Source organism: Mus caroli, unplaced genomic scaffold (assembly GCF_978045245.1).
Source record: "Mus caroli unplaced genomic scaffold, Mus_caroli_1 scaffold_7, whole genome shotgun sequence".
Classification (NCBI taxonomy): domain Eukaryota; kingdom Metazoa; phylum Chordata; class Mammalia; order Rodentia; family Muridae; genus Mus; species Mus caroli.
This window is the reverse complement of record NW_028227262.1, coordinates 30704764-30715941: the sequence shown is the minus strand read 5'-3', so window position 1 is coordinate 30715941 and position 11178 is coordinate 30704764. Positions and strand designations below refer to the sequence as shown.

General features: G+C 45.8%; 1 protein-coding gene and 1 non-coding gene across 6 annotated transcripts; one reads left to right on the top strand and one right to left on the bottom strand.

Moving 5' to 3' along the window:
* Window positions 1-3660: 3660 nt before the first annotated feature.
* On the top strand, window positions 3661-3769 carry LOC147003849 (U6 spliceosomal RNA). The gene has a single exon (XR_015047721.1). It is a non-coding gene; the product is annotated as a U6 spliceosomal RNA (small nuclear RNA).
* Window positions 3770-6564: 2795 nt separating this feature from the next.
* On the bottom strand, window positions 6565-10545 carry Fxyd4 (FXYD domain containing ion transport regulator 4). 5 transcript variants are annotated; one of them, XM_085840106.1, is made up of 9 exons: window positions 10396-10545; window positions 9841-9884; window positions 8951-9100; window positions 8250-8282; window positions 8104-8127; window positions 7517-7591; window positions 7406-7475; window positions 6934-6971; window positions 6565-6838 (listed from the first exon to the last, which is right to left on the bottom strand). In XM_085840106.1, exons 3-9 carry the CDS (start codon window positions 8988-8990, stop codon window positions 6819-6821), a joined length of 300 nt encoding a protein of 99 aa, XP_085696232.1. In that variant the 5' UTR covers window positions 8991-9100; window positions 9841-9884; window positions 10396-10545; the 3' UTR covers window positions 6565-6818. The 5 variants fall into 5 exon arrangements, with proteins under 5 accessions (XP_085696232.1, XP_085696231.1, XP_085696233.1 ...); XM_085840105.1 differs by having other exon boundaries at window positions 8951-9019; XM_085840107.1 differs by having other exon boundaries at window positions 8951-9016.
* Between the last annotated feature and the right edge of the window lie 633 nt (window positions 10546-11178).

The window sequence follows — 11178 nt, the reverse complement described above, 5'->3', positions numbered from 1 at the left end:
ATAAATTGTGAAGGAAATGTAAGTACACTGTAGTCTTACGACACTCCAGAAGAGGGAGTCAGATCTCATTAAGAACGGTGGTGAGCCATCACGTGGTTGCTGGGAATTGAACTCAGAACCTTCAGAAGAGCAGTCAGTGCCCTTAACCTTTGAGCCATCTCTCCAGCCCCAACCTGAAAGTCTTAGGCTCTGTTGAGGCATCTGTAATAACCTGGCTGCCTTTGTACTATACTAGAATCTAAACGGGCCAGAGTAAGCTGGGTTGAGTTCACGAGTGGTCATAAAGGGTTCATAGAGTCTAACCATGTGTTTATGTCAGTGGGTCCCTAGACTTTGAACCCAGTTATAACTGCAGTGATTAAGCAAACTCACTATCTTAGTATCCTACTCCCACCCCCCAAATCAGGAAGTGGCTTATGAAAAATCTGTGGTTCTGTGTATAGTGGTAAAAAGCAATCTGTGCTATAGGAAAGGATGGGCCGGCAGCTAGTATGCAGTTCATGCTGTTTTGTTTTTTGAGACAGGGTTTCTCTGTGTAGCCCTGGCTGTCCTGGAACTCACTTTGTAGACCAGGCTGGTCTCGAACTCAGAAATCCACCTGCCTCTGCCTCCCGAGTGCTGGGATTATAGGCGCGCTCCACCACCGCCTGTCATTCATGTTGATTTCTTGAGGAAGCTATGTACCCTGTAGACACACTTTTTTGAATTAGCTCCAGATAACATTTCAGTTTTTGTTTTTTTATTATTTTTATTGTTTTGTCCACATGTATATCCCACCTTGCCTATGTGGTACCTGAGGAGGTGGTGAGCCTGTGTGGATGCTGGGAATCAGACTTCTTCTTGGCAAGAAGTGCTCTTTAACATGGAGCCAATTGTAGCTCTTAATATATTTCTACTTAACCAGCTTATGTGTGCCAACTATTGGGTGTAGAAGTTGGTTCTGGATGTGTTTGAGGGACTGAACTAAGCTCAGCAACAAGTGCCTGTGCCTCCTGAACAGTCTTGCCATCGCAGAAAGGGTCCAAAGTGGACCCCAAATACATTCCCCAAGGCTTCAGTACTGCTTACAAAGACTTGGTCCATGTTTTCAGAATTTTCACTGATTGCTTCACCCAAAGCTAGGAAGTATTAGTAGCTAGTGGTAGAAAGATGCTGGCACACAGCAAGCCGAATGAAAGTATAATTTCTCCAGTATGCCAACACAGTGAGGTCTCACTTGCTGAAGGTTTTAGCACTTTAAAAAGGGTGCCACCAACTCCCAAACATTCAAGATCTCTTGATGTATTCAGGTCATTTACATATTGCTCATGGTGCACTAGATTGTTGTACTGATTGCATTTAGAGAGGAATCAAGGATTGTATGCCCATGACCTGCCTGTGGTAGAGGCTGGACAAACTTGGGTCTCAAGCTGAGGAAGCCCATTCAGTAGCCCAGAGGAGTTGGTTAGTTTAAAGCTAATCTGGCTTCCATTGTGTAAACCTTCCAATGTGTTCAAATAGCCACAGTCATTGGCCATACTTGTTTTTTTTAAAGGGTATTTTCAGTTTTTAGACAAATGTGTATCCCTGGCTGTCTGCAGACCAGGCTGGCCTTGAACTGTCACCTGCCTCTGCTTCTCAAGTGCATGGGATTTGTACCACCTTTAATTGAATCACACAGCACTCAAGTAACAAAATCTAAAGTGTTCAGTCTTGGTTAAATGGGCCAGTCTGTGGTCAGCACAACAGACATTTTACAAGATATAGGTAAGAATATTGCATGTTGTACTGGGCATGCATCCCTGCTAGAGGCCCATCTAGTGTGTGTAAGGCTGTTCATTGCTAGCACTGAGGTAAAGAAAGATAAGCGATCTTACAGCTTTTAAATTTTTGCTAGCATGGTTTGAGTTTTGGGAGAGCTGGTTTTACACTTGGAAGCATGATTGCCTTCTAGTTACTTGAAGCCCTACAAGGGTTTTCTGAGTGTTAGCTATCAGCCCATGCTAAATTCAAACTCTGGCTTGGTCATGAACTCCTGATCCTTCTACCTTCCAAGTGTTGAGATTACAGATATGTCCCACAATGCCCAATTGACACTATTAAAATAGTGTTGTGTTTGCATGTGAGGGCAGGCACCCGAGTGCCGTGGTATGTAGTGGAGATAAAAGGACAATTTAGGATTGCTCTGGCTTTCTGCCTTCTTGAGGCAGATCTTATTTTGCTCTGGCTAGGTGCCCTTGAGCATTCAGCCATTATATCTCCACTTTTCATCTCTGTAGATTGTTTCCTCAGATCAAATCCTGGTTTTCAGGTTTGTTGGGCCAAGGCTTTTACCCACTGAGCCATTTCTCTGGCTTTGTTTAACATATTTTATGCTTTATTTGTGGTTGATAGGTTTTGTCTTGTTTTTAGTTTTTAGTCACTGTATCCCTGGCTCTCTTGGAACTTTGTCTGCAGACCAGGCTGGCCTTGAACTCTCAACCTGCCTCTGCTTCTCAAGTGCATGGGGTTTGTACCACCATGCATGGCCTAGTGATCTTTTTTTGTTTTGTTTTTGTTTTCATTTGAAAATCTTCATAGAAAATTTCTTTGGCTCTTAGCGTCTTTCCGTGCTTGTCTTTTTTGCTTGTTTAACACAAGGTTTCAACTGTAGCCCAGGCAAGCTTGGAACCCAGGCTAGTTCTTCCTCATCCTTAGAGTCTGACTGAGATTGTAGTCTTTGCTATTTTAAAACTCTCCATTAATTGCACAAATGGTATTATTTTTTAAAATTTATTTTTTATTTATATGAGTATACTGTAGCTGTCTTCAGACACACCAGAAGAGGACATCAGATCCCATTACAGATGGTTGTGAGCCACCATGTGGTTGCTGGGAATTGAACTCAGGACCTCTGGAAGAGCAGTCAGTGCTCTTAAACTGTGAGCCATTTCTCCAGCCTGAGATGAATTATTTTTATTACCTGTTTTCCTTGGATTCAAAACTGGTGTAGGCTACACGAGACCCTGACTCAAGAAAACAAAAATAGAGGTGTGAAAACCTTCAACTCTGTCTTAGGTTTTACTGCTGTGAACAGATACCATATACTCGTATAAATGATAACATTCAATTGGGGCTGGATTATAAGGTTCAGAGGTTCGGTTCCATCTATTGTTAAGGTGGGAGCATGGCAGCATCTAGGTAGGCATGGTGCAGGTGGAGCTGAGAGTTCTATATCTTCATCTGAAAGCTGCTAGTGGAAGACTGACCCACTCTAGCAGGGCCACACCTAACGGTACCACTCACTCCCTGGGCTGAGCATATACAAACCATCTCATCATCACACTATACAAAACTTGAACATTACAGAGACGTCTCAGGCAGAATATCTGACTCATTTACAAATAATGAAGCTTAAAGTTGACCGTTCCTTTGTGTCTGAGAGTAGGTTTGTCAACTTGGGACCAGAACTCAGGCTGAGTGGCTGCTAAGAACTTTGCCAGACCTGGTCAGAAAACATGTTAAGAGTTGGTTCTGCCTCTACTAGGTTGTGTGAAAGATTTCACAATATCTACTCACCCCAGACAGGGATCCCGCCACGGACCAAAGTTAAGATAGTGGCAAAGTTCACGTTGGTGTGTCAGATGCTTTCTTACAACAAGTACAGGTGAGGGAGGGGTTTCTCACAGGAGCAGGGAAGATGTGCTCACTTCGGCCTGCACGCATACTAAAGTTGGAACGATACAGAGAAGATTAGCATGGCCCCTGAAAAAAGGAATAGGGATGATTCAATGCAGCCCACCTGTTTCTCCTCAGAGAAATATAGATGCATACATACTCACACATGCCAGAAGTTAGTGTCTTTTGATCACTCTTCACTTATTTTTTTTTTGGGACAGTATCTCACTGTCTGGAGCTCATCAATTCAGCTAGGCTGACCAGGGAGTTCTTACAGGTCCACTTGCTCAATTCCAGCTTTATCCTTAGGGTTATAGTTATGCATTACTGTGCCTGGCTTTTAAATAAGAGCTGGTGATCCAGTACTCAGGTCTTTACCAAAAGAGCCATTTCCCCCAGCCTCTTGATTTTGTGAGAATCTTACTATGTAGCTTTGGCTAGTCTGAAATTCACTAGGCCAGGCTGGCCTTAAACTTGGTGTGATCCTCTTGCAGATGCTTCTGAGATGCAGAAATCGTAGGTGCTTGCCCATCACACTTACATTCATTTGTTGTGTGCTAAGTACAATTTTAAGTACTGAGCTAGGGGGAACACGATAGCATGCTCAATGGCTTCCGGTATATCTCAGTATCTCTCTAGCATGTACAAGGCCCTGGGTTTCATACCCAGAACAGTAAAATCAGATGTAGTGGCACTTGACTGACTTCAGTACTCAGAGGATCTGGGCTAGAAGGTCAAGACAGGAGACCCTGCCTCAAGAAAACAAAAAAATAGATGATAATCTGCAACATTATAAATAAGTAGACAGGACATAATTACAAAACAGGCATAGTCGCTGTAACAGTCCTAAATCTCAGAAGCAACATGGTACTTTAGAAAAGTGGGTTAGGCCGGGTGTAGTGGTGCACGCCTTTAATCCCAGCACTGGGGAGGCAAAGGCAGGCGGATTTCTGAGTTCCCTGGTTTACAAAGTGAGTTCCAGGACAGCCAGGGCTATACAGAGAAACCCTGTCTCAAAAAAAAAAAAAAAAAAAAAAAAAAAAAAAAAAAAACCAGCCAACCAACCAAACAAAAGATGTGAGTTAGGACAGGACTTGCTGGGTTTGAGGCCCTGTACTTGTTAGCATGTGTAAGTGCTTCTCAACCTTCCTGATGCTGACCCTTGAGTGAAGTTCATGTAATGACTCCTAACCATAATATCATATTTTTGTTGCTTCACAACTGTAATTTTGCTATTGTTATGAAGAGTCATAATGCAAATACCTTTGTGATACTTAGGTAACCCCTGTGATAGTTTCAATGGTTTGGGGGTCGAAACACAGGTTTAAGAACTACTGGGATGGTGGAACCCCTATTTCCTAGGCTGTTAAGAAACTGAGTTGATAGAAGAGGATGAAGAGGGGGAGGAGCTGTGAAGTTGCCTCTTGCCAGGGGACAATAGTCTAGTGAGCACTTCCAGTGACCTTACACAAAGCCTGGGGAGAGGCAGTTCTCAACCTGAACAGTTTATCAGAGAGGAAAAGAAAGGGTTTTTGTTTGTTTGTTTTTATAGAGATCTTGCCATCCAAGGCCAGTAGAACTTATACATCTCTCTGGAGCTAACACCAGCTCTCTTATGTCTTGCCCCTTACTCCCACCTCTCAGCCCCATTACAAATGCCGGGTTCCATATGTTCTTTTATATACTGCCACCTGTGCTACAGCACAGGCTTGTGATTTGGTACCATTTAGTACTGTGATGAGAGCTGTATACAGGATGCTGTAGCCTTGCACTTCAGAATGGTTGCTAATAGGAGTAGGTGACTGGATCTAAATTTCAAGAAACTTTTTAAGGTTGGGTATATTGGTAGAACACATAGCATTCATGAGGGCCCTGGGTTTTTGCTTCAGCACCACATAAACCAATGCGATGGCCCTTGGGGAGGTGAAGGCAAGAGGAATGGAGCTTCGAAGACAAGGCCAGCCTAGGCCATGTGCAATGTTTGGTAGCCTAAAAACAACAGTGTTACCTGGGTCTTCTGCTGTCACAAAGCAAAGACAGGGAAAGCACTTCAGGTGTGGGATCTATGTCTGGAAGCCTCTCCAACCAAGCTGGATGTGGCTGGAGAGCCTGCATCTCCAGTCAGAGGGGCAAGAGCCTGTTACACCTAAATAGAATTGTGCACAGCCCAGACACAGATAAATCTTGAAGGCTTATCAACTGCCACCTGAGACTTAAACCTGAGCAGGCTTCCACCAGGGCGGAAGAGCACCACGCAGCGCCTCAAGGGGGTGCTGCTGTGAAGCTACTGTAGTGCTGGGATCTTCTCACGTGCATGACAAGTCACAATTCTTACAGTGGCATAGCCCAGGTCACTTTTGGGCCTTTGACATTTGCATGTCTCGTTCCCTCATCCAGGGCAACTCTGTACCACAGTTTTCATACTTTTCTGAACCTGAGAGGTGGAATTGAGATGCCTCTGGGTCTGATTCTGGGCCACTGCCTCTAGCTGCCTGACTTCTCCAAACACCCAGCTGAAGCTCTACCTAAGGGTTCTGAGTTCTGGCTTTTGCTGCTCTACCCTTATTACTGTTTTGAGACTGCTGGATGCGCTCACATCCCAGGACATTGGAGGAGGTTTCCTGTGTTTCTAGCTGAAGGCTGTACAAGAATTTACTGTGGTGGATGGGTCAATGAAGTCTCACTGAGTGAGATGGGATTCCAGAGTTACCAAGCCATCCTAGGTTATGTCATGTGGAGAGATCCCTGTCATCAGAACTGCTAGGGCCTCTGGGCACAAATTCTAGTCTTTGGATAAAACGTATCTTTTATGGCAAGTTCATTCCTGTTGCTAGACTTTGATTCATGGGAGAGCATTGGGGGCATACAGTGAATTAGGAAGAGGTTCTCAAAGTAGGATCCCGCTGAGACTGAGCTCCCATATAAAAAGCCATAGGGACAGACAACTCATTAGGCATTCCCCACATCCTTGCTCTCCCCACACATCACAGAGGGGTCACAAGACCACAAAACTGAGCAGCAAGACCAGTTTAATATAAAATCAGCTTTGCAACACCCTTCCCTGTCAATGAAGACTTAACAGTATGTTCTAGGGAAGCCATCCTGGAGAGGAAGGTCTCCAGAGGAGAAGTACGGCAGAAAGTTGTCAAAAGCCTGCCTCCAAACTTGGTCCTGTGTTCAGTTCAGCAGGTATTGGCAGAGCCTGTGGAGAGTTCAGTCAGTTCTTCAGTGATCTGTTCCCTTTGCTACCCTACCTATCACTCCCCCTTCCTGCATTCCACCAGAGGCCCAGCTTACCTGGAATGATGAGTGGAGTGGCTTTCCCAGGTAAGGAACTAGAGAAAGGAAACACGAAGATAAGCATCAAGATCTTTTGTTCCCTCAGGATTTCCCATGTCCCTTTGCTACAGGGGCATACTTTATTTACATTTATGTATTTGAGCTTTTGAGACATGGTCAGGCTAGTCTTGAGTTTGGTATGTAACCCAGCATGGCCTGATGATCTCCCTACCTCTACCAAATGCCTGGATTGCAGGTGTGTACTGCCGTGGGTGCACAGACCCGAATACTCTGCTTCCATAGTGACTCTTAATATCAAAGAACAGGCTTTTCCCTGATTTGAAGCCGTTGAGAGTTTATTTAATCTTCAAATAAATCCCACTTTTTCCCAATGATTTAGTCAGGGTGTAGTGGTTCTGTTGGCCCTAGAACTTTATCCCCGCAAAGATGTTGCTCAGCCAAAGATCCATACCATTGGCTACTGTCTTACCTGGGCTTGTGGGTGCGCCTACACTTGCACTTGCCACCTAGGAGAAGAGGGACATAGATCCAGCCTGAGTCTGAGCCTTCCTCTCCACACTCTGCCCATCCCTCTACTCACTCAGGGCCATGGCAATTCCAGCGATGCACAGGAGCCCTCCGAAGAGCAATCCTCCCAGCTGCAGGCTCTCCCAGTCTGGGGTGGGGGCAAAGAGGAGACATTGCCTCACAGTACCCTCACACATTCATTCAAAAGGTATTTATGGGCTGGGAGTGTGGCTTTGTGGGACGTCTTTACAAGCACCCACTTGCCCTATAAATACGTGCTTGCCCACATGACACTTAAATCCCAGGCAATGAAAAAGAGACCAAGTGGGTTAATAGGTACGTCATGTAATAGTATCTCATGGGGACAAGTGCCATGCCATGAGAGACAAAGTAGACGAACCTAGAGAAAGGAGGACAAGGTTCATTGGACCAACCCCAGCTCCATGCCCCAAGGCCCCCTTTTTCCTTCTTCTTCTACTTTTTTTTTTTTTTTTTTTTTTGTCTTTAGCTCTTAATGAAGAGCAGGCTTGGTGTCCCGCCCCACCTTGACTACTGGATTATGTACCATCCTCATCAGTTGGCTTGGTGAAAAGGTCTAAGGCAGACAAGAATTGAATGTGATGGAGTGGGAAAGGGATGGGGATTGGTGTCAGCTCTTACCATAGTAGAAGGGACTGTCTTTATCTGCAGTAAATGAAACATAAGTAAATAAATACCAGAACTAGGAGACAGGATATGGGGTCTTAGGAGGGAAATGCAGGCAGGTGGCAGGTGTCACTTGTGAGTGTACAATGGTTGGTACTTACCAACTGGGTCACTGGCTTCCAAGGCCGGCAGACCTGGGTGAGACAAGCAGAGGTGGGTGTTTATCACACTTGATGTCTAAAAACCCAGCTGTCTAGTGAGGTCTGTGAAGTGACCCTGATCCTAGGCCTACCAGATCCCAAGCAGGCCTTGGCTTTTTCAACTCATCCCGAGTTCTTCTGACTCCCATTCACAGCCCTTCGTATATCGTGTCTGCTCTTCTCCTGCTCTGAACAGGATAGTTGATTCATTTTTAACCTTGTCTGAGAAGTGTTGGACAGAGCCAGGCTTTTTGCCTCTTAAACAAGCCTAAGCTGGGCAGTGGTGGCGCATGCCTTTAATCCCAGCACTTGGGAGGCAGAGGCAGGAGGATTTCTGAGTTCAAGGCCAGCCTGGTCTACAGAGTGAGCTCCAGGACAGCCAGGGCTACACAGAGAAACCCTGTCTCAAAAAACCCAAAAAAAAGTAAAAAATAAAAATAAAAAAAAGAAACAAGCCTACTTTGATAGGCATGGTCCATTTTTCACAGTCAACTGACTCAGTAGGCATTAAGCAATTTTTCAGCGTCCTCATTCCTCCTGTACTAGTGTTGCGTGCAGCTGACAGTTTAAAGATAAACACACTTATTGGGCCACAGTCCTACTCTGGGGAGAGGCTGTCTGGTCTCCACCACCTTGGTAGGCGGAGTGTATAGAGAACTCACCTGCTAGCAGCAGGAGAAAGGCACAGGTGATTTCCTCCATATCAGGACTCAGGGCGAGGCTGCAGGCTGCTGGGTGAGATGCAGAGTAGAAGTGGTGGCTTGGGTCTGTGATCTGTGACCTGCCACAGCTCACCCCATTAAGAGGCAGAACTGGTGTGAAAATTAGACATGAATCCCACATAGGCAAGCGCTGACCTTAAGGAAACGATTGCTTTCCACTTTCCCATACAGATGGCACTAGTGATTACCCGGGTATGTGGATTGCTTAATTCTAGTTACATGTTCAGAAACAGAACACCCTGGAGTGACCAGGTAGGCTTTGTGAAGAGCTTTAAAGATACGATCATCTCTTTCACAGAAGGTAGGAATCCATGAAGATAAAACCAAATGCTCCAAGTGAGATAGTTCTACGAAGGAGCTAGGCTTTCCCAACCAGGTGTCCAGGCCCTGCCTCTTCCACTTGAAAAGATCTGGGCCTGGAGTAATCCGGTTGAGTCATAGATTATCTCAGAATTCAACAACAGGGCTGGAGGGTGCAGTTCCAGCCTCTTCTTCTAGAGCCAGGAACTCTGCTCCAAGCAGCCCCAGATCTACTCAGAGCATAGGTACCTGCTAGAAAGGTCTGCTGGTGTGAGAGACATAGCCCCTTTCTTCTGTGAGTAGGTCCTACCCAGGGCCTCATTTACATTGCATGTGACACCCCTTGTGCAGCTGAGTTTTAGAGAGAAAAAGCCCCAGCCTTTCTTTCTGTATAATGGCAGCTATAGGCTAGTGTCAAGGGTTCAGTTTTGAAGCCTTGGTTACTCTCTGCTATACTTAGCTCTGGTCTGCTAATGAGATCACAGATCCAGCACCTACTGGCTGGGCTCAGTCTTCTCACATCCACTTACCAGGTGTGTGACTTAGCAGGTAATATCTCTTGAGTCTCAGTGTCCTGAAAATTATAACAACCTTGTAAATTATGCAGATGAAATTAAGGGAGCTATGTATGATATGTGAATCCTAAAATATAGACCTAGCCCTGAAAACCTGCTACAGTATATATAAACCACATGGGCTTTTTGCCCTAAGATGAAAAACTGGATTAAAAAATCTCCTGGACATGGGAGTTTATAATCTACCAGTCTCTGAAGCTGGTTTTCTTTTGTCCTTCATCAGTTTCTCCTACCCCTTCCCACAAAGCCACAGCTCCTGGATTGTCTCATTTTCATTTTACTTCTGCTTCTGTTAAAGGTTGGTCCTTACTTCCCCTAGTCCTGAACTCGCTGCTACACAGTCTTAAAGTCAGAACTCTCAAGGCCGGGAGAGGTCATCTCTGTTCTCACAATCCCCAAATAGTTGTTCACTTCTCAGAGTCCTGGAGGCACCCGGCCCCCCTTCCTCAGATGGTCTTGCGGCCACCCCTTCTAAGGAGCACACTTAAGTCCCAGCAAACATCTACTCACCCTGGAGATGACCCGAGCCAGGTGAGTGGTGCAGAGAGGAAGTCTGAGGACAGCCTGGGTGGGTTCTGCTCTTTAAACCCAGGGGCTCCGCCCTGGGCCACACACCAGCAGTCTGGAGGGAACTGGTCCTACCTCTTATGCTCCGGTAGGCAGCCCTCCCCACCTGCTCTTAAGGCCATAGCTCACTTACCACACCCAGGGTAGAGCCAGTGCTGGGTCCTGGCTCCTTCAAGCTAAGGAATGAGGGAGAGACAGGAAAACTGAGACTACTGGATTTCAGTCCATGGTCCAGAGGAAAAGGGGGCTTCCTTAGTCTACCTAGGTCTTACAAGAAAGCTCCAGGTTTGGAAGGATGGCTTGGAAGGTAAAAGTGCTTGTTACCACAACTGACAAGCTGAATTTGAGCCCAGAAACCACAGGGTAGAACGAAAGCTGACTCAGAAATTATCTCTGATCTCACACACACACACACACACACACACACACACACACACACACACACAGAATAAAGGCCGCAGGGGTTCAGGCTCCTGGCTTTCTTGTGCTGTGTGGAATACCTTGGGAACAGTGAAGTAGATAATAGAGACTGGCAGTCGCACTGTTTTTATTTGAACTCGGTGTTCAGAGAGACGGGGCTGGGTCTGATGGGGAACCATTGGTTCACTTACCACCTTCTTGCTAAACCTGGACACCCTGTGACTTGAGGAACCTACTTCAGGTGGAATAGGACACTGTCCCAGCCCAGGTAGACTTTTGCCTGCCTCTCACAGAGGGAGGGACATT

What these genes read in the sequence shown, in the direction of transcription:
- Fxyd4 (XM_085840106.1), bottom strand. Translation starts at nt 8,990, where the DNA reads ATGGAGGAAATCACCTGTGCCTTTCTCCTGCTGCTAGCAG. An exon ending in GGAAGCCAGTGACCCAGTTG is followed by an intron (nt 8,128 to 8,249) that starts GTAAGTACCAAC and finishes CATTTACTGCAG; the next exon opens with ATAAAGACAGTCCCTTCTAC. An exon ending in AGACAGTCCCTTCTACTATG is followed by an intron (nt 7,592 to 8,103) that starts GTAAGAGCTGAC and finishes CCCCCACCCCAG; the next exon opens with ACTGGGAGAGCCTGCAGCTG.